Here is a 22,310-nt window from a genome sequence, read left to right on the forward strand (position 1 = left end):
CACCTCTAAATCACTCCCATTTACTCCTGTGAAGGGCAGCAAAGCCCAGGGCTGCATTTACCACACACTGTGCTGCTGCTGAGTTTCAGCTACAAAGAAATGGTTAAGTATTGCAGCCCCCACTTCAACTCCTATTTTTCTACCTTACGTATTTGAAAGGAATAGGGCAATAGATTACACCGAAGACTTAAGCAGGGTTACTGGGGAATCAGTCAATTCACTCCAATTGTCCCTATCCACAGCAAGGATCCACTCCTGGAAAACCTTGCAGATGCAGCTGAGAATCCTGGCCTCAGTTGCATGATTCCTAGTACCTCTCCCCACTCAGCCTCCTTTGCCACCAGTTTAGATGCCAATAGAGCATGGTGGTCTAGCCCTGGCTGGGTGCTAAGTGCCCACTAAGTCTTTCTATCACTCCTCCTCCTAAACTGGAGAGAGAGAAATATAATGAGAAGTTTGTGAGTTGAGAAGGACAGGGAGATCACTCAGTAATTAGTGTCACGGGCAAAATACATGCAACTTGGGGAGAAAAGAGTTTCATTTATTAATGAACAATCAGAACATTGAATCTTAAAACACCTGCCTCTACCCCTCCCTCTTCCCAGGACTCCCTTTCCTTCCCCCCCAGCAGTGCAGGGGATGGGTGATGGAGGTTGCAGTCAGTTCATTACAGATGGACTTTGCTGCTGCTTCTTCTCAAGGGGAGGCCTCCTCACACTTCCCACTGCTACACTGTGGGGTCCCTCCCACAGGAGATGAACTTCTCATGAACTTCTCCAGTGTGGGTCCTTCCCATGGGCTGCAGCTCCTCACAAACTGCTCCAGCATGGGGCCTGCCACAGGGGCAGCTCCTCACACCCTGCCCCAACGTGGGTCACCCACCAGGAGAACAGTCCTTCAGGTACCAACTGCTCCAGCCTGAGTCCCTCACAGGATCACAAGTCCTGACAGCAAACCTGCTCTGGGCTGGGCTCCTTTTCCCCACAGGCTCCCAGGTCCTGTCAGGAACTTGCTCCAGGGTGAGCTTCCCATGGAGTCACAGCCTCCTTCAGGCATCCACCTGCTCCAGCATGAGCTCCTTCATGGGCTGTGAGTGGATCTCTACTCCCCAGTGGCCTCCATGGACTGCAGGGGCACAGCTGCCTCACCATGGTCCTCACTACTGGTCACAGGGGAGTCTTTCTTCCAGGTCCTAAGCACTCTCCTCCCCCTGCTTCTGTACTGACCTTGGTATCTGTGGAGATGTTTTCACATTCTCACTCCCTGTTGCTGCTGCCATTTATCAACTGTGCAGCTACTTCTTCCCCTTTTCCAATGTGTTATTCACAGAGGCGTTACCTCGGTCACTAATTGGCCAGGCCTGGGTCAGCAGTAGGTCTGTTTTAGATTTGACTGGCATTAGCCCTGTCAGCCACAGGGGAAGCTTCTGGCAGATCCATGTTTAAAGAAGCAACCTCTGTAGCCTCCCTGCTACCAAAACCTGGCCCAGACAAAACCACTACAAGTTACTGAAAGGAAGTTCAAAACCTAAGACAGGTCACCAAATGAAAGCAAATAAACACACCAATAGGAGTGGGGTAATTTTTATTGAACTCTGAGATGATCAGTTGCAAAGCACAGCAATAGAATTCAGAACTGAAACATTTAGTAACGGTCTGAAATGTAGACTTGATTTGTCATAAGGTTTTGACATGCAGTTTTTGCAGGACACTTAAAAGCTTTAAAATTTCCTTTTAATCGGTGTAATCGACTATTCCCTCACCAATACACACGTGTTCTATGACTTCCTAATTTCTGAGAAGTAAGGCACTACAGTGTCCTTTCAGGGTAGCTGCACACTCGAGAGGAAGCCTTCAGTGCACAGAGCAGAGCTAACAGTATTCATCCTCTCACTGAGTAAAACTGTTTGCTCTATTCTGGAAAATTTCATTCAAGCTCCCCTGTCCAAGCCAGGTGACATTCTTTAATCACAGTCTCTATCAGTATGTTCTTATGGCTGGGAACAAGGCACCGGACAAAGACCTCCACGTTCATAACTTAGGAATAGGAGTTGCAGCCACTGCAATGCTCTCAATTGCACATTCATCAGCGCCACGGCGGATTCTGAAGTAGCCATCTTCTCCCCACGAGGTGCCCCAGCTGTTCTTCACAATCCAGAACTTCTCACCGCTGTGTGGGTCTGTGCCGTAGCCCACAAGCAAAACGGCATGATTGGTCAGCTCAAAGGGATTGAAGTCATCCTGCAGCCCAGTGTGGTGGTAGATTCCCTCTTTATAAAGCATGAAATCACTATAAACCTCAAAAGCAACAGCCATCGGGCCATTCAGAACAAGCTCAAGCTTCATCAGGGCTTCATTGCAGCCTCCGTAGAAGCCGCCCACGTAGTGGTACTCAGAAGTGTAATAGTGGTAACAGCTGCGCTTGAACGTGCACGGGGAGTCTTGGGCTGTGTAAGGGAAGCAGTCCTCTTCCACCACACCAAAGTCTTGGACATACTTTCCAGCAATGAGGTATGGGAAGCCACCATCACAACCTAAAGAGAAAAAAAAAAGATCATCTGCTTATTCCCTGGAGTTACTTGAGGTGGGAGATTCTCCTACTCAAATCTCTTGGAATACTTTTAGACATATTACTGAACACAAACTGCAGTCACTCCAGATAATCCTAATATTCCAGCTAGCTAGAGCTAGCTTTCTGAATCACACAGGACACATTTCACATCAGTGGGGGTTATACTGGGAACAGTAATGCATGGACCATCTTCTCATCCAGTTCACAAAATCACTATGGTTAGAAAAGACCTTTAAGAGCATTGTCCAACCACTAACCTCACACTGCCAAACCCATCACTAAACTAAATCCTGTCCCTCAGCATTCATCTATGCATCTTTTGAATATCTATAGAGATGGTGACCCCATCACCTCCCTGGGCAGCCCGTTCCAATGCTTAAATAACCCTCTTGGTGAAAAACTTACGAATGTCTAGTTGCTTCTGACATTCCTCATCAGGAAGAACCGTTGGTTACATACAGTAAAAAGACCTGTCCTAACATAGGTATCATCCTGTGGAAAGCTTTAGTCATTCCTTTTGCTCATCTCTCCCTCCTCATATGCTCCTCCTCCCCCTGAAAATGCTTCTGAGAAGATATTTGGTTCCACTTTTTCTAGGCATGCATTGCAATTTAGCTACATTTTTAGCCCTAATTCTTAGACATTCCCCGTCTCCCAAGTAGATCGACCTAGAACACCTAAAACTCAGTAACAGTCTGAGCGTGGGGCCCTACAGTAAGCTGGGATGACAACTCCAAAACATTTTCTGCAATCTTTAAAAAAAAAAGAAGTACCACAGAAGTATGGCCTGTCAGATACCTCATAAACCCCCCTAAACTGTGGGTGATGGGGAAGGCATGGAAGTTTTTCATAGTCTCTATCTGCAGCACTACCATTACTGGAACTTATCTTTGCATACACCAGTGTACTTACCCTGAGAATACTGGCTGCACGACACAACCTGCTGGGGACTGAAGATGGGTTTCTGAGTGTTGTTTGTGAGGATACGTACTCTTGCTTCCAGCATGCCCATGGAGGAGAATGCATAACAGCTGCCACATGAGCCTGAGAAGAAACAGGCACCATGAAGAGCAGTCAGTAACAAACAAGGCAAGTCACCCACATTCATGTATAACTATTGCTAGAACTCACTGAAAAATTCAAAACCTACCAGGTGGTGATTAGAAATTGAACACTGATAGAGCTAAAACTTTAAATAGGCATTTAGGTTTTAAGCATGCAATTCAAAACCCAAAACCAGTCCTAAAAGCTTTTAAAGGAATGCTGAGCTTACTCAAAAATAAGAGACAATATATGACTCTCTGGTGTTTTCCAGTAGTATCATTTAAGAGCTATGCCATCCCTTCAGAATGGACCTACAGGGATGATGTTAGCAGGGCTGAGGAGGCTCGTGACTCACTGTCTCAGATTATAATCCTTTATGGAGCACACATGCTAAGGGGCAGTGAGCCATTTTAGGTGACTGCTGACAATACTGTTCTAGACTATTTCAACCTATCAATAGATTTAATGCTGTAAAATCCAGCTGAAAAAATACTCCACCTCTAAAATAACTGCCTTTTGAGAGTCTAGTGGTATAAATAGCAGGTTTGATACAGCAGATTCATCCCAACTTCCCTTACTTCAAGGACATGTCAGTTTTACACTGGCTTTTCAGAGGCACTTTAATTTCCCTTCTGTTTCCTTGTAGAGAGTTAAATCTCCTTACTTTTGCTGCTAGTTTTAGGCCTCTTCACTGCCTAGTAGCTTCCTGTAACACATTAAAGACCTTTGGAAGTGGACTGACAAGCATCAGAGGGAAGTACGATGACTGTTTTATTAACTGTTTGTCACCAAGATGCCCCATTTCCTTTTTTTTCCTGACAGCAGGAAAGTCAAATATGGCAAAGCAATGAAAAAGAGGCAGGCCTGAGGAACAAACCAAAATACCTTCTCCTGAACTGTGTAGGTGTATAAAAGCAGAGCCGATACAAAATCAAGATTTTGTGAAATTGCACCTTCACTCAGTTAAGACCTGCCTCTGAAGACAAGGGGCAAAATCAGCCTGAACATGAAGGGCCTTTGCCCAGCAGGGCAAACTAAAGCAGTGAAAAGTGCCTCCCACTCATTGCACAGTCACAGCATCTCAGATGGGCCAGGCTACAGAATGCTTTGTTGCATTTTCTGTGCAAAAATGTAAAATATACAATTAACACAATCATTTTAGTCTTAAATCTGCTGGGGCGGTTGCTAATTTTCTTTCCTGTTGCCACAGTAGTGTTTGTGAGGCCTCCAGCATGACAACCACACTGTATCAGCAGAAAAGCAGAGACTCAACACAGCTGCAAGAGTAGTTGCTTTTGTGAGACTTCCCACAAATTTTCCTTCCAGAGTCAATTAAAGCCTCAGCCACATCAGACTCCACTCACTACTGCAAAGGGCTATTATGAAGAGAAAGGAGAGATAAGACATCTAGTGAGGAATCAGCTGACAGGCTTTTCACCTTTGATCTGCAGAAAAAGACATCAGCAAGAAATTGGAACAGCACTAAGGCTAACAAAATCCACAGGTTCACTTCTGCCCCCTGTAAAGTTGGTAACAAGTGATGATAGACCTCTTGGCTCAAAGATGCAGTTGTTGCTCTATGAACAACCTAAGAACTCGATCTTTACTTTTTCTTGACTATGGGAATTACCATCAAAGATGCTAACATGCTGGCAGTAAATGTTACAGTACAATACAACTGCAGTAGCACGAAGCCTGCCATGCCTCAAGGTATCCTACAGAGAATACACCTTTTCCTTTTAATTATTGCCCAATTCAGACATCATATTTTTTTCTCTTTAGGTAAAGAGTATGTGAGATCTGGGAAGCCATAATTTTGCAATTCAGACAATTGTCTCTGCATGTGCCAGACAACTTACTGCTTGCAGCCTTCTCCCCTACGGCATTTTCCAATTAGTCATCTAATAATCTTAATGACATACAACTAAGACTTTCTAGTACCATCACTTTAATGAAGCATTGATATCCAATGCCTCAGAACAATCATATAAGCTACCATAGGCAAGAATTAATTCTGATGTCAGCACCATTTTGCACAAGGCCATCTTTTGGAGGTTTTGTTTTGTGGGGTTTTTGTTGTTTTTTTTAAGGCTGAAAGCTATCACTCCATGGAGCAGAATGCCTATTCCACAGACATTTAACACGCTCAGATTACAGAAAAAGTGTAGGCAGCTTTTTTATTGGAAGCAGTAGACTAATTCTCAATTGGAGAAACTCTTAAGCAACACACTGGAGAAAGGGTAAGTTTGGCACTGAGTGTTCAACTGTTTGAAAGGTAAAAGAGCCCTTGGGATATTAACAGTTCACAGCAGTAGAAAGAGTAACAGTAGAAACTCCAACATGTTTTCCTATACTTCTTCTGTCACCAGGAGTCCAGTTGGATTAATTTGGCAGAAGGACTAAGTCATAAATGAGGGACCAGTGATTTAAGCAATCCCCTGCCCATCACAGTAATGTCACGTTCCCTTCCCCTCAAAGTTGCAAACAGAGAGCTACCAGCAGATGCAAATTTACTTGAAAATGGTAGAGCAGGGAAGGGACATGTTAACCAATGCAACCTCTGGCCTCCAGGGTGTAACTACCTAAATTCAGGCATCTCACACCACAGTGATACAAAAGCACTTCCTATAAAATAAACATATACTAGAATGGTATCCTTTTAAGTCTACTTTGAACTAAATATTCTCCATTCATAAAGTCAAAGAAAAAAGTGTTTTATGGAAAGTATGGACACTGATAAATATTTTAGTATCTGAAACCTCTTCTACCAACTGGCCATTTAAGTAACTCCTAAAGTTACTAGGGCAATAAATTTGGAGGTAGGATAAACAATTCTCATGGGTTTATTCATGAAAGCTGCGTGATAAATTTGCCATCAGCAGGAATGAGAGAAAGAATTAAATGTATATCAGGCCGGTCAGTGTGCAGAGAACTGTGACTGTTTGGCCAAAACATGACAGAGCATTGGGGGAAGTGGCTTCGACTCCAGCAAGAGATAAGTCAGTACTACCATCTATTTTGGCAGAGTGTTATTAGCCAGGACTCCACTCAGTTTCCACGGGTTATTTGTAATAAAAGTGCAATTTGTCAACTGCAAGAAACTAAGCAAAATCTCCTTGTTAACAGCAAATTGCAAAGTACCTCAAAGGAGCTCTAGAGCACTTCACTCAGAGCTTTGATTGCTTTTTTTTTTTTACCTTGATTCCGAACAGGGCTGACATAATTGACACCATTCACATTTCTCCAGTCCCAAGATTCTGGCAAGCTTGAAACTTTTTTCAGTAAGTCAGGTGTTAGAGGTGCAGACTTTGGTCTAAAGAGAGAAAAAATGCTTCTGAGCAACATGTCACACTCAAGGTGAGGAAACAACACTCCATTGTCATCTGGCTTCTACTAGTTGCATGCACTTCAGGCTAAGCAATTTGAAATAGTCTCCAAGCTGAGTGGGTGTCAATCACAAGAGATTACTTTCAGCAGGATACAAGATCTACTCAAATCCCTCCCTGAGGGAACTATATTATAAACTACCTACAAGCTGATGAGGTCAAATACTTTTGAACCAATCTGAAGCGCTGAGGTAACTCTGTGATTGCAGTTACAGCTCTGCAACAGCTATTTTATATATCTGGCATCACGAGACAGGTAGAATATCTGCTTGCAGAAGGCACCTGTCCACAGCAGCAACTACAGACTGTTAATTGCAGACACAGATATGGCTTAAACAAACACTTCCAAAACTGTAGTCCCACTTGCTCCAGAGACTTCCCTGCAGTGAGTCGTTATTGTGACTATTGAAGAAATACTGAATGTTACTTGTCTTCATTTACCACTGTAGTATATATCAGCAAGAGCTTCCTGCATTCAGCTTCTACATAACCTGATGCTTGGCCCCCAAGTCACAGCATCACGTGTCATTTACAAAACACATCAGGCACTGGAGTCTGTTCTGAAAGCATGAGTGGGCCAACAAAACACCATTGTGGCTGGCACTGCATAGTGCAACAGTTTCTAAACAATTTACTATATTTAAAACTATCTACAAGCTGACTTCTGTCTATAGGATAAAACTTTGACAGTCTGCACGATATTGCCATGTAAATCAGACGTTTTATTGTGTAGTAGGAGCTTCTACAAACATATAATTGCTACAGCTGGGAAAAGTAAGTAACATGGTCTTATCTGAGTAGAAAAAAAACAAAACACAAGGTAAAAAAAGCTGTAAAGAAGGTGATCTTCAGATCAAAGAGCTCCCCATTAACATTCTCTGCTGTGTGATCTATAAGTCCCTGAGGGCACTCTTGGGGATACTTCATGCTTTTTCACTGAGACACTCTACTACTGTTAGAGGACTCTGCTTGCAGGCACAGCAAATTATCAAAGTAACTAGAAAATTCTCTCAGATGATCTTTATTATTCACATTTAATAGCAGAATGCGGTTTGCTGCTTTTTAATTGTCATTATAAACTGGCAGAATCAGGAAGATGATCAAGTAGAAACTCCTGATTATGGCAAGCAGCTGATGGAGAGTGAGATGACCACCAAGACTGTCCTCAGTTCTCTCCTGCACATATGAGCTCAGCAGCAAGTTGCTGGGCAAGATTAAAGTGTAGATGACCTTATTTGTTTCAACTGCTTGAGACAACAGATGCTCAGAATAATCATTCAAATCAAGAAATATGTTGGCACTCCATGAAAACAAGCTGGAAGGCCTTCAAACTTGATTAAACATCTGAAATACAAGCCAAAACACAGCTAGGAACAGCCAGGACAAATACAAGCAGATTCTTTGCAGCAGTGGGGTTTACAGAAAAACAAAACGCCTTAGTACCTTGAAGTTCTGGAATAGAGACCTCCAGCTCTTCTAGTTAGCTCTTCCAGCGCAAACTGCTCATACTCCTTGTATACTGTCGCTCTCCAGGACTTCTGGTGAGCATTGATAGCATTTACAAAGTCGAAGTTGTGCACATAACGTCTGCTTGAAAGTCTGCAAACAAAAGCAACCAAATAGAAGAATAAAGAAATCATAGGGTTGAAAAGTAAAGATCTTGTCTATATTGAACATGGAGAAGTGTCTGGAAGTGTCTTGATAACGAAACATGCAATTATTGGATCAAGGCAAGATTTCTGAAACTTTAGACAGACTACCATCATCATCTTTAGACATGTCAGTTTTGTAACTGGGCTGGGAGAGACTAATGTGACAGGCACACCCTCCTCTGTTTCTGTGCATTCAGACTCATTTCTAACATTACCCCTGGCATTAACTGTGCCCTCAGTAACAGAATTGGTCCATGTGATTTTAGCTGAGACCTGAGGCACACTTACCAAATGTTTTATTCCAGTGAAAGGTAACTTATCTGTTTCTTACCTTCCCCTGGGTTTCTGGAGAGGTAGCTCATTTATGTGAACATCCGAAGGAGATGAAGAAATCTTCTGTCCACTGAAACAAGCCCAATTGTGGCCAAGCACATCATGTACCCATCCTGGCAGAGTCTCATTACAGTAGCTGGTTACATTCTGGCCTTCTTTTTTGTACTGTAATATGAAGAAGTTATGCTTGTGTTGAGTAGATGCATTTATTAGCACAGCAATAGTACCTACCCACCCAGCTGCTTCCTGCCTGTTTCAGAGGAAGTAGCCAGATGCCTACTCCAGATCAAGTAGTATCATGTTTGATTACAAAACAAAGAAGTATCAAGAAAAGGTCAAGCAGATGAAAGAAACTGTTCTTTATCAAATTGTTAGAGGAAGACAGGTTGTAACTCACACTTTTAGCAACAAATCATTTGTTACTATCAGAATCAACTAACAGGTACTTATTATTTTGGCTCAACTACCATTCTATGATTCTATGAAAATGTAAAAGTCCTCTTAGTACTTATCCTTCTCCTCAAGGCCCTGTGGGTTCTTGTATCAAACATGTGGCTAGTCAAACTAACCCTGGACTCTTGCAAGGGTTTGAGAAACTGAAGATTCACAGCAGCACAAAAAGTAAACACAAGGCACATGGCAAGTTTGTCACCCAGTAACCTCTCAGGGAGAACTGTACCTTCTATAGCATACATACTGCATTTCTGTTTCAGAAGGTAGAACTGAAGATTTCCTGCAACTGCCTTAAGTTTGAGCTGTGGTGGAAGAGCTTAAAGAACCAATTTCACCTGAACCATCAAAAAGAGACAATAAGAAATCAGTATCTGTGCAGAGTAACTCATTTGAAGTCGGCTGTGAGATGGCTGTTACTGAAGCCTTAAGTCCCAAGTCCTAACACCTCCTTGTTCAGCCACATGTCTTCATTTTATGACTGGAGTAATGAGTTAAACTGATCAGTAAAATGTGTCTTTACACACAGCTGTGTAAGTCTCCTGGCTTACCAATTCCTTGACATCAAAATGTTCCAGAGGATAAAAAAACAACCCAAAAAAACCAACTTTACTCATCTCTTAAAGTCCGTTTTGAAAACCCCAAGCAACAAAAGCTTTAAACTTCACTTTTAATCACACAAATCACTTACATGGACTCCAAGTCTCCTACTCCAGGAATACTTTATTAAAAACCACCTCATTTGACTTGCACATGTACAACAGGATGGGGATTTTGTAGCTATGTTTCAACAAAATGCTTGTTCAGTCTTTTCACTGAAGGTGGTGCCTGGTGGTGGCAGCACGCCTCAAGATGGAAAATAAAATAAATAAGGACGCTGGGAGGTTTGTGACTATGTCAAGTCTCTGTGAGGAATCTGAAGGAGAATACAGTGAAATAATTAAATCTATCAGTCAGAGGGACTAAATTCAAAGGTTAATCTTCTGACTGGTTTAAAACAATGGGAATTTGCTTTGTGCAATTTTGAATGCAGTGGTTTTATCTGGGCCAGTTTTTTTTTTGTAGCTGGAGGGCTACAGGGGTGGCTTCTTTAAACAAAAAGAGGTGCCAGAAGCTTCCCATGTAGCTGACAGGATTAGGGCCAATCAGTTCTAAGCTGGACCCTGCACCTGACCCAGGCCTGGACAATTAGTGACTGAGGTAATGCCTCTGTGAATAACATATTGGAGTTGCAAAACTGAAGCAGCAAAAGGGAGGGAGAATGTGAAAAAAATCTCTGCAGACACCAAGGTCAGTGGAGAAGGACGGGGAGGAGGGTGCTTAGGCACTGAAAAGGCTCCCCTGTGATATGTGATAAGGACCTTGGTGAAGCAGGTTGTCCCCCTGCAGTCCATGGAGGACCACTGGGAAGCAGAGACCCACTCTCAGCCCATGGAGGAGCCCACGCCAGAGCGGGTGGATGCCTGAAGGAGGCTGTGACTCTGTGGGAAGCTCATCCTGGAGCAAGTTCCTGACAGGACCCAGGAGTTCATGAGGGAGGTGCCCAGGCCCGAGCAGGTTTGCTGCCAGGACTTGTGATCCTGTGAGGGACCCAGGCTGGAGCAGTTGGTTCCTGAAGAACTGTTCTCCTGGTGGGTGACGCAAGCTGGGGCAGGGTGTGAGGAGCTGCAGCCCATGGGAAGGACCCACGCAGGAGAATTTTGTGAGGGACTGTCTCCTCTGTGGAGCGACCCCACAGTGTAGCAGTGGGAAGTGTGAGGAGGCCTCTCCCTGAGAAGCAGCTGCGGCAAAGTCCATCTGTAATGAACTGATGACATCCATCCCCTGTGCTGCTGGGGGGTGAAGGAAAGGAAGTCCCAGGAAGAGAAAGGGTGGGGGGAGGTGTTTTTAAGATGGTTTTATTTCTCATCTCCCTGCTCTTACTGTTTCTTTAATAAATCAAACCTTTTGCTCTTTGAGTCTGTTTTGCCCATGATGCTAATTGCTGAGTGATCTCTCTGTCTTTATCTCAACTCACAAGCTGTTTGTTATATTTCTCTCTCTCCTGTCCAGTTTAGGAGGGGGAGTGATTTTATGACTTGGTGGACATCGGGCTAAACCACCACAATCCCCAGGTCAGAGGTTGCAGAGGCATCACATCTAAACCCTTGCTTGCCCAGCAAGGCAAGCATGTTTGCTGACCAGAGCAAGATGGGAGGCCTAGAAGGCTGATCTTAGTAACCATGTTCTAGTCATCTGATCTTATTGTGCAAGATTGTGCAATAAGGGAAAGAACTACACTTGGCCAAACATCAAAGTCCAGAAATGACTTTTGGGAAATATCCTTTTCAAAAGCATTGATAAAAATCCAGAAAGTACCAAAAGTAACAAGTTACTGACTTTACATCATTAAGTTACTGGAAGAGTGTTTTATTTGGCTCTACATGACAGTGTAAATTAATATCTGACTGTCTTTTTTATCTAAAAGCTGTCACAGACTAGAACAAGACCAGGCACAACCACTGTTGATAACTATAGGCCTTCAATCTAAAAAACTTGAAGATTACTCAAGGAACAAGCCTGCCTCCTGCAACAAGCAGATGCAGATCCTACCTAGCACAGTTATATTGAACTAAAACAACTGGATCAGGTTTAGGACTCATCTCCATTTTTTTTTCCTCCTAGAAATCCGTCTCCTTTTTCTGGAGAATAAAATGCATTGCTTTAAGATGTAGATAAGATAACCAAAACAGTATTCACACCATTTGTGCAATTTATCTTTTGGGAAAGCAAATTTAGCAAGTTTTTACACTGCTCTTTCAGTTCAAATGTATCAGCAAAACTAAGGAGGAGGTGGTAATGCTTCAAGATAAACAAGAGACGAAAGCCAATTTCAGACAGTCTTCTAGAAGCCTAAAATTAAGCAGTTTGAGTCCTCTGTAGCTACCTTTTAGTAGAGTGGCAGGCTATAAATTACTACTGAAATGGCTTTGAAAAGGTGATACAGAGACTTTGAGACCCTGTAGCTCATCAATTGCACATGGATAAAGGGAATCTGACTTCAAGAGCTATTTTCAGCTAGGAAATTAAAATACTAGCAATAAGGTTCCAATTCTCTCTCTCTCTCTCTCTTTTGGCTTTTGAGAGCCACTGATGTCAAAAAGTGCCAGAGAAACCTTTAGAAAATCCAATACTTAAGCTTAATTTCTACAAGATAGTTAAGCTCAAAAAAAGCCACATGTTAGAGGAATTAAAATGGAATAGCAAAGTCAACAGTGCCACAACAATGACACCATCAAATTGTATTTCTTAAAACCACATGTAGCATTTCTTATTGCAAGCAGAGAAGGATCCTGGCAGATTAGATGTAGCAAATCTGACTGTACCATTTTTAGAGGACATACAAATGACTATGCCTGCCCAGCCAACAGCCATGCAGGGGCATGGCACCGTGGCATGAACCACCACTGATGTGGGCAGAACCAAATTACAGTGCTAGACTCAACTCAAGCTGCCAGCAGAGTAGTTAACACACCTACAGAACCAATCACACAACAGCATCCTCCATGGAGGATAAAAGCCACACAGCTGGACAACTGTGCACTTTCCCTGCTGACTCAGGAAGATGGTTTTCCTTTTTAAGGGCACATGTGATGATTTCATTAGCCAATGCCCACATCTGTAGCATTAAGTAAACTCCATCCAGTGATCTGATCAACCCCCAACAACTTCTTTAGAAACTTCTTTACACTCACAGCTCAAATCGTAAGGTTTGAAAGCTTTAATTTTATCTGAATGTATATTTTTCCTCAAGTCTGACAACATATGTGACTTTCCTCAATGTCAGAATTTTGCCAAGAGACTCCAACATTAACTTTAAAAGGCTTCATATACCTGCATTTCAAGGCTTGCTATCAGATACTAGAACCTAGGTAAGCTTTCAGTAAAGTCTTTCCTGTGTTGGTCCCAATGACAATCTAACTGCATGTTCACTTCAGTCCTGCTAACAAATGTAATTTTTTTAACACTTTCTTGAAGTTTTTATTCTCCCTAAGAAGAAAGCAAGAAAAGACTGAGACCTTATTGAATAGAGCATTTTATCAGATATGCAGCAGTGCCATACACACAAACTGCTATCCCATCCTCTTTTACATCTACTGCTCTCAATTTAAGCAACATTCAGGCAATAAGCCAACTTGAGTTCCAGAAGGTAGGACTCCTCCATATATTATGCTTGGTGGAAAGACTTATCACTCATTTATCATATCTAAAAGTGTGCCTTTGCATTTTAATATGGGAAGCATATTCTTAATTAGAACAGTACTGCAGACTTGTAAATACCTTACTGTACAAAAATATAGAAGATATTATCAGAACAAGTGATTGAATCTTGCTACCCAATACAAGATGCAAGCAAATATCAACTATAGATGCATTTCCTTCCTCTAGGGAAGATTCTGCAACTCAGAGATTTATACGGTCAGATTTACACTTCAGAGAAACAGCAGCTGCACAATGTCAGTTAAGTATGCCCAACTAAGATGGGTTAGAAATTAACTTTCAGTTGATTTGCAGGATGATTAAACAGCTTTAGCAACCTGAACACTTCTATTTTTGAAACATGGAATAAAGTGCATTCAGATTGGGTTTTTAATATTCTAACACTTAAACAAACTACTGTCACTTGTCTAGGCTAGTTATTTCAGAAGGGAAGGCCTTGGTTTTAACCAAATTTGGAGGTGTTGGGGAAGAGAGGAAAAAAATGTGACAAAGGTGTCACCAAGTCAGTCTAGAAAATATTAGTAACTTGAATAGTGGAATATTCTACAATCTATTTCCTTCTGTTTGCTGATGTAGTGCCAATGTTTTAATATGAAAAAAATGCCAGACTTCTGTTTTTTAGCTAGAAGACCTCTCAAAAGTCAGTAGTATCACTTAAGGGATAAACAGTAAGCGTCTTACTGAGACTGTCTTCAAAGTAGCAGTCTTAATGTTAAATAAATACTACAAAGATATCAAATAATTGAAATAAGTTAGCCTCAACTTTACTTTCAGCCTCACTCTAGCTTTTTGTTACGCTGTTTCTATTTCTCACACCATCCGTTGGAAAAAGAAAACAAATCTTTAAAGCCATTATCCCTTTTTAAAGGTTAAAAAGCCACAAATCTTTAAATCTTGCATAGCCCTACAGAACCCTCAGGTCATCTAGCAGAAGTATATGGTCGAGCTTCTGCAAAGAGTCAGTGCACTAACTTCACATCCAACTCCAGTGTAGGGACATTTCAGCAGCACACATTAAATAGGAAACAAGTGCATTCCCATAAAGCAAACAAGCTATTTTGTGTAGCAGAGGCCTGTCAGACTAACTATGTGAGAAGCAGAATGCAAGAATGCAGTATGATGTTGCACTTAACTTGGCAAGCCTTGAAGGACAAGTCCACATACAGCACAAGTTGGAAATAAAACACTGTTAGAGCTTCTTAAGCTATTAAAGCAAACTGAGAAAAAAATACATTGATAAGATCACCCAATCTACTTCTTTGGTGTGGAAAGTCTTTTCCCTGCAGTCCCCAGGTGAAAAAAACAAATAACTTTACAAGTTATTGTACAAGGTACAATTGTACAATGAAGCCCTACAAAAATCTAAGTTGAGTGTCTGTTTAGTAAGCCACAGGAACAAACGGCTATTAAAAACTCACTGAAACATGCATCAACAGGCTGTGTCTACATCCACACAGCACAGTAGCTCTGATAAAGCCACCATTTAGACAAGCCCATAGCATTCCCATTAGTAATCCATAGCCTCACTCTAACATTTGAGAGCAGCTAAGAGGAAAAAAATTCGTCACCTAAATGGTTGTCAAGAACTGGGACAGGCTGCCCAGAAGTGGTGCAGTCACCACCTTTATAGGTATTCCAGAATGTGAAGACGTTGTGCCAAGGGACATGATTTAGTGGTGGATGTGGCACTCTGGGTTAACAGCTGGACTTGATCTAAATCTAATCCAATCTAAATGATTCTATGATTAAGTGAAAATATACTGGAAGTTCAATTAGCACCATTTGCACTTCTATGCTTGAAACACATCAACTACTTACTGCTGTTCCTTTTACCTAGCAACTCCATCCTCTCAGTTCAATGGCAGAGTATGAGGAAAGTGTTGAAGTACCACAGCAGCTAAATCAAGATGCATTGTCTGCCCTGTCACCATGATGGGATTTTAGCCACATAATTTAACTTTAGTGTGACATAAACAGAACTTGAAATTTATGAAAGCAATGGATAATTTCCTGACAAGACCAAACCCACAGTCATGGAAGGAGATGTAGAAGGCTGTGTGTTATAGTTGCTCCACCACAAGCTTCTCCATGAACCAAAAGTTATGGCACAGTCAAGTGCTAATTCCAGAACAGTGTTCACATTGGAAGGTTATTCCAGAGTGAACCGCAGTAATTTTAACAAGTAGCGAACTACTCCATATTAAACATTAGTTCTGTACCTTCTTGCTGTAATTCAAGAGACTGTCAAAGACAATTCTTCCTTTCCATGAACTCCAAAGGGATTTTGTCCAATGACTTTCCACATTCTCAACATCAATCACGGCTAAGCAATATTCTAAGACCGCTTTTATGCTTTCCTCTTTTTACATTTCCAGAGAGGAGAGCCCTCACCACTTAACATTTATGTTTTCCCCTGTTTTACTCCAAAGGCTTCTACATTATTACTGACACTAATAAAATGACATCTGCTCTGTTTATGCTACTTTCAGGTACAAGTGATAGGAGTGTTTTACAAAGCAGGCAATCATTCTTCAGAAACCTCTGAAGCGTGCACTGAGCAGAATATGCTATTTGTCTCCTATAAGCTTTACAGTAGAAGACAACGGAATAGGTCCTAATAGTGTGCTAACTGCATTTGACAGAAGTTTATACCAAGTCTAGGTATGTTATATTTCTACTGCAAGAGTAATACAATATTTACTGGATTAAAACAAAAGAGATACACATATCTAAATGTCACAAGGTCAAGCAGTTTGTGAGGAACCTGTTTTCTCCCCCAAGTCTCCGCTGACAATTGTGAAATAACAGTTTTGCAGACAGACTGCATTGCAAGTTTTTGCCTAACAAATTCAACCAGTTGTTCACAGCAAAAAAACCCATCCACTAAGTGCTATGGTATGTCCTTCTGCTTCTTGGCCATTACCCTTGCATCTTGGTAATCTGTTTCTCCTTAACAGCAGAAAAATTAGAGAGGGTAACTGAACTGCACTCTAATGCTTTCTATAATATTTAAGGAAAACAATCTTTAACTGAGCTGATGGAGTCTCTACTACTGAACAATGAGCCAAACAAGCCTGCTATGTCTCAGTATCAAAGAGCAATTGCAAAACTAACATTTGCCTACGAAGGGCTAAGACAGGTCCATGACTGTGAAATGCCAGTTATGGTGCTCAGGTGTATATTCAGTTTGGTTTGAGCAGCAAGTTGGACCACATGACCTTCAGAAGTTCTTTCCAGCCTAATTTTCTGTAATATACCTTTTATATATTGTTTAAGAACACTCCTGCAAATCACTGCATTTATATTTTGATAAGCACAGGGTGATACAAAAGATCGGCACTTATCAGTCACTTCACCAAGAAGATGTATTTCACAAGGTGCTGATAGCAGCAGTAGAACCTTCAAGTGCCTTCAAGCTGGTGCTCAGCTCCATTTACATTCCAGAGCAGGTCACTCATTCTTTCTATGATTAAATTTCTCACACTGAAGAATTAGTCTGACAATGAACATTTGTTTTGACTGTCCATCATACTGGCTTGTAAAGCAACTCTGCATTTCAGTGTAAAATATCAGTCTAAGGATTCTCAGTTCACTAGTTCAACTATTCTCCTCAGGTGAGTTCACCAAGACCAGCAATGACTGGTGAATTCCACCTGTCACAGATCACACTTCAAACCTGAGTTCATGGATAGTATTACAACATATACAGTTCTCCATTGTCCTCTTGTCACTTTTGAGGCAGGACCTCCCATTGCAGGGAAGGTTGCAGAGATATCCCTACCTGAGAAGTTTCAGAGTAACTCTGCCCAGTTAATGTCAATGTTTAGCAATTTCTAGGGAAGAAAGACTTTCTACGCATTTAGGAAGGCAGATGCCATAATTCTGAATGTCGCCCTTCTCTCTTTCTTTCCCCAGCTACAGAGATTTGCTGTTATCACCTGCCAAACCTATGAGGAGTGCACATTAATGCAATTTAATGTCATTACCTTATTACAGTCAAGAGAGTATCAGTCAGGTATTTCTCCCACACTTTGCTTTTCCTCAAGTGCAAGACCCTGTCTTATGAAGAAGCATTCTTATTTTTAAAATTTACAGTGCACTAGTCTTGGCAGACAATTATAGTAGCTCATACTGTACCACATTTTGGATTTGTGATGAAAATAGTAACACAGGGATATTTTAGCTAATGCTGAGCAGTGATCACACAGCATCAAGGCCTTGCCTGCTCCTCAGACTGCCCTGCCATCAAGTATTTGGGACTGCACAAGAAATTTGGAGGGGACACAAACAGGACAGATGACTCCAACTGACCCAGAGGGTGGTGCTCAATGGCACAGAATCAAGTTGGAGGCCTGTGGCCAGTGGAGTTGGAGATCTCAACCAGCTTGAGTGCTGGGCAGAGAGGAACCTCATGAGGTTCAACAAGGACAAGTGCAGAACCCTGCATCTGGAGAGGAACAACCCCATGCACCAGTACAGGCTGGGGATTGACCTGCTGGAGAGCAGCTCTGCAGAGAGAAACCTGGGAGTCCTGGTTGACAATAAATTAATGATGAGCCAGCAATGTCCAAAGAGAGGGGATCTCATTTATAAGGATTGAAATGGTGGATGTCAGGATGTTAAGGCATCTCTTTTTTCTACTGTAGCTAGAAACGGGACAAGGGGTAATGGAACATAAAAGTTTCCATTTAAACATAAGAAAAAACTGTTTTACTGTTCAGGTAAGGGAGCCCTGGCACAGGCTGCCCAGGTAGGGTGTGGTGTCTCCTTCCTTGGAGGTCTTCAAGACCTGCCTGGATGCATTCTTGTGTGAAGTGATTGAGATGGACCTGCTTCTGCAGGGGAGTTGGACTAGATGATCTCTAAAGGTCCCTTCCAACCCTACCATTCTATGATTCTGTGACCAAAGGGATAGTCCATACGACACATTGTGCCCAGGAACAAAAGCAGAGGTAAGAGAGATAAAAGGGTGACATTCAGAATTACGGCATCTGCCTTCCCAAGCAACAGTTACGAAGTCCTGCTTTCCTAGAAACTGCTAAACATCTGCCTGCTGGTGGTAAGTACTGAATTCATTCCATATTTTGCTTTGCTTGCATACACTGCTTTTGCTTTACCTATTAAAGCACCGTTATCTCAAGTTTTCCCACTTTTATCTTTCTAATTCTCTCCCCCTATCCCACTGAATGAGCAGTGGGAGGAATGAGCAAGCAGCTGCAAAGTGCTGCCCAGTGGGGTTAACCCACCAAAAGCATGGAAACAACTTCAGTATTAGTGTTGTTAAACAACTACAGAACCCTTTCCCTGCAGTTAAACTGGAGCCTTGCACATCATTTCCGTCCAGTAAGGATTATTATTCCCCTGGAAGACAGGAAACCACTCACTTTTGTTAACACCTGAAAACACTGACTTGAAAGGAACTACTGTGAAATAAACCACCTACAATTACTCCCAGAAAGACAGCTGAAAGCAAAAGTAACTTCTTCATTATCCTTACTGCTAGCCAAGGTTCACAGATTTTATACTTGGACAAAGCCAGGATTTTTACTATCAGCTCATCTAAAGCCAGACACAAGATCATGTTTCCAAATCAACCAAAAAACATGTTCACTGCTCTTGCCTGGGGCTGCACCCACCAACTGAACAGTCTTACTGCACAAAACACGTGTCTCTCAGGTAGCAAAGTCATCCTGCAGAGACAGCTTCAAGCCATCCTCCAGAGTCATAATATCACTCATCAGGAGAGCAGCAGAGTGCTCCTTAGCACATGTTTTGTTTCCTGTCTACCTTCTGCCTACCAGCACTGTTTTCAGCTTGATCTGAAGTTGTTGACAGGGACTGGAGATAACAGTATTACTCCAAAACAGCAAGTATAGGCAGTAGAAAAACCTGTGAAGTAGTATTCTGGAATCAAATTTAAAGATCCTAGAAATCATCCAGCAAAGAGTACAGATGGCTTTTCTAAAGTTTTCGTACATTTGAGAACATTTTTAAGGAAAGACAGAAGCAATGATGCTTGGTATTTCCCTTGGGTCCATGGTGTCAGAAAGAAAACAATTTCCAGGCCACTGGGATTTACTTTTATGGAGGCCTTCAATTGCTTTAAGCCTAGAAGGTAAAACAGCAGCATCTGTAATAGATTTTTCAGAAAATGTCCAGTGTGGAACATAAACACCTCTTCCCTCCCTCTACTGCCTACCCTGACACCAATACTTGTTTCCTCATATTAAAAAAAACCAAATAATGCTGTATCTATCTGACAATCCAGGCAAACTTTAGAGCCAAAGATACTCAAGTGTCCCAACTGCATCACTGTGGCACCTGGGGACTAAAGAGAAGCCTAGCTACATGTCATTTCAGCAACAGCTGGTGATCCAGAACACATCAAGTTAACTTACCTTAAAAAATGCAAACCACTTGTAGCCATTTAGCACAATTTCAAAGCCTTGATTGTAAATCAAAGTGAAGAAACCATAGTTGCCCAGACTATCCTGAGCCACATCTAACTTCTGAAGATTCACAAGCACCTTTTTTTCCACAGTCCCTGAAAGAAATACAAACGTTATTGCACCATTATGGCACAGAGACATAAAAATAAAAAATTAGTACAGAGAGCATTATAACACTTGTTTTATTCCAAAAGAAGCTAAAATATACACATTGACTACAGCCTTCCACAAAAAGGCATCAAGCAAACACACTTCAGGGACTTAGCTGAAGTGCCAGTGTGTCTACATACTTATTTTTTCCTACTGCTAGACAGCATCTGCACATTAAAATAGCAGCAGCACCAAAGAGCTGTTACTGGGAAACATCATCTTATTTAAACACAATTTGCTACACAGGATGCTTCATCACTCAGCCACTGTGTTCAAAATGACAAACCTTCCCTCAAAACATCTGGCATGTGGTATCAGCCACCCCATGTTCCTTCACATCAGTGCTCCGACTCCCTCCACCATCCACCTCACCACCACTGCTCCTACTGCCACTTGCCTCATCTGATCAAAAAACAGATTCAGAAAAATGCAGTGTGTCTACTTTATAAATACTATTGACATACAGTAAACAAATAATAACTCTGCACTGCTATCATCCCCTCGAGAGAGGTGGTATTTCTTTTTCTCCTGTTGCCATCAGGTTCTCCAGGCTAACAAAGGTGGCCTCCTAGGAGCTAGCCAGGTGTCACCCAGAAGTACAACCCCGCTTTGCTGCGGGGAACAGCCGCTTTCAGGACAGGCTGAGCTCTGAGGGATGAGGGTATCTGTGCTAGTCGTGAAGAGGATCAGCTGAGTCTGAACCAAAACAAAGGAAGAAGAAATCAAAACTGAAGGGAAAAAGTAAGGATTCTGCCCGCAGTGTTGACCTAGAACCAGACAAACGCTGCTTGATACGAAGGACCCTTTCGCTGCCCTAAGCCCGGCGGGGCCCCTCCTCACAAGCCGGCAGCACGAGCCCAACCCGCGGCCCACAACTGGACAGGCACCCGCCTGTTGGGGTTTGAAGGCGTCACGGCACGGAGCAGCCGCTCACCCCCACCCCACTCCTCCCTCAGGCTCACAGGGACACCCCCCAAGCGAGGCTACGCCGGCCTCCGCACCGCGCGGGCCCCGGGGCAGCGGGCAAGGCCGCCGCGTTCTCACCCGCCTGGGAGCAGTTTCCGTGGCGGCCGCCGCCCCGCCAGACCTGCAGCTCCCAGGAGCCCAGCAGGTCGGCGAAAGAGCAGTTGGCCGGTGTGTCGGCCCGCAGCGCCGCGGGCAGCACGGCCAGCACCAGCGCCGCGGCACACAGCGCTCGCCCGCCCATACCGCCGCTCCCGCCGCCGCCGACCAAGTGGGCCCGGGCGCCACCGCCTCGCTACTTCCCCGCCCCCGGGCCCGGGCCCGCCCCGGGACGGCTGCGCTGGGCCGGGAGGGGCCGGGCCACAGCACCTGCCCTCGCTGGGGGCCAGGGCTGGGCTAGGGGCCTTGTGGGGTGGGGGAAGGCCGCGTGGTGTTCGTGTGACCGCAGTCCGAAAGGGATACTCCACGCTGCGGCTGTGCGAGGCGATGCTCACCCTGGGGCCTGCGACAAGGAGATGGGCCTTCACCCAAGGGCTCACAACGTGTATTCCTTCTCAGTGTCCTCCCCAAAAAGGGGCACTCTCCTCCCCAAATGACATCTTCCTCACCAAAAGGCATCCTCCACCCCAACAAATACCCTTGACTCCAAAGGGAATTCTCTTCCCTGCAAAGGGCAGCCTCTTGCCCAGAGCCCTGCCCTGTGCCTTCACACTCAGAGAAGGCCCATGCAGAGAGGGGCAGGGCAGTGGCATTTGTCCCCAGTGTTTCTTCAGGCGAGTGCCTTGCAGCTGTAGAGGACAAGACTTACTGTCCACCACAGATTTAACAGCACAGGGTGACTCAGAGTTTCCACAACAGCCAAGTGTCACAGCCAGGAAAGCATGCAGCACCCATCATGCACGGGTGTTGACCCCAAAAACCTGTTCCTCCTTTGAGACCCTTTGTAAATAGTAGCAGTCATCAAAAAATGCAGAAAATTCTCCCTGAAGGAGGAAGCTGTAGTGACATGAAGTCTTGTACATCCAGCTGTTTAGGGGATGGGTGCTGTCGAA

General features: G+C 43.2%; 1 protein-coding gene across 1 annotated transcript; it reads right to left on the reverse strand.

Moving 5' to 3' along the window:
* Positions 1-1,567: 1,567 nt before the first annotated feature.
* On the reverse strand, positions 1,568-21,546 carry CTSC (cathepsin C). Its single transcript, XM_062020365.1, has 7 exons — positions 21,340-21,546; positions 20,095-20,240; positions 8,985-9,151; positions 8,445-8,600; positions 6,813-6,928; positions 3,484-3,615; positions 1,568-2,533 (listed from the first exon to the last, which is right to left on the reverse strand). Exons 1-7 carry the CDS (start codon positions 21,500-21,502, stop codon positions 2,031-2,033), a joined length of 1,383 nt encoding a protein of 460 aa, XP_061876349.1. The 5' UTR covers positions 21,503-21,546; the 3' UTR covers positions 1,568-2,030.
* Between the last annotated feature and the right edge of the window lie 764 nt (positions 21,547-22,310).

The sequence above is a fragment of the Colius striatus genome, chromosome 1, assembly GCF_028858725.1.
Source record: "Colius striatus isolate bColStr4 chromosome 1, bColStr4.1.hap1, whole genome shotgun sequence".
Classification (NCBI taxonomy): domain Eukaryota; kingdom Metazoa; phylum Chordata; class Aves; order Coliiformes; family Coliidae; genus Colius; species Colius striatus.

Coding starts and splice junctions, on each gene's coding strand:
- CTSC (XM_062020365.1), bottom strand. CDS start 21,502: ATGGGCGGGCGAGCGCTGTGTGCCGCGGCGCTGGTGCTGGCCGTGCTG. Junction 20,241..21,339: donor CGGAAACTGCTCCCAGGCGG/GTGAGAACGCGG, acceptor TATTTCTTTCAG/GGACTGTGGAAAAAAAGGTG. Junction 3,616..6,812: donor CAGCCCTGTTCGGAATCAAG/GTAAAAAAAAAA, acceptor GTTTCTTCTCAG/GCTCATGTGGCAGCTGTTAT.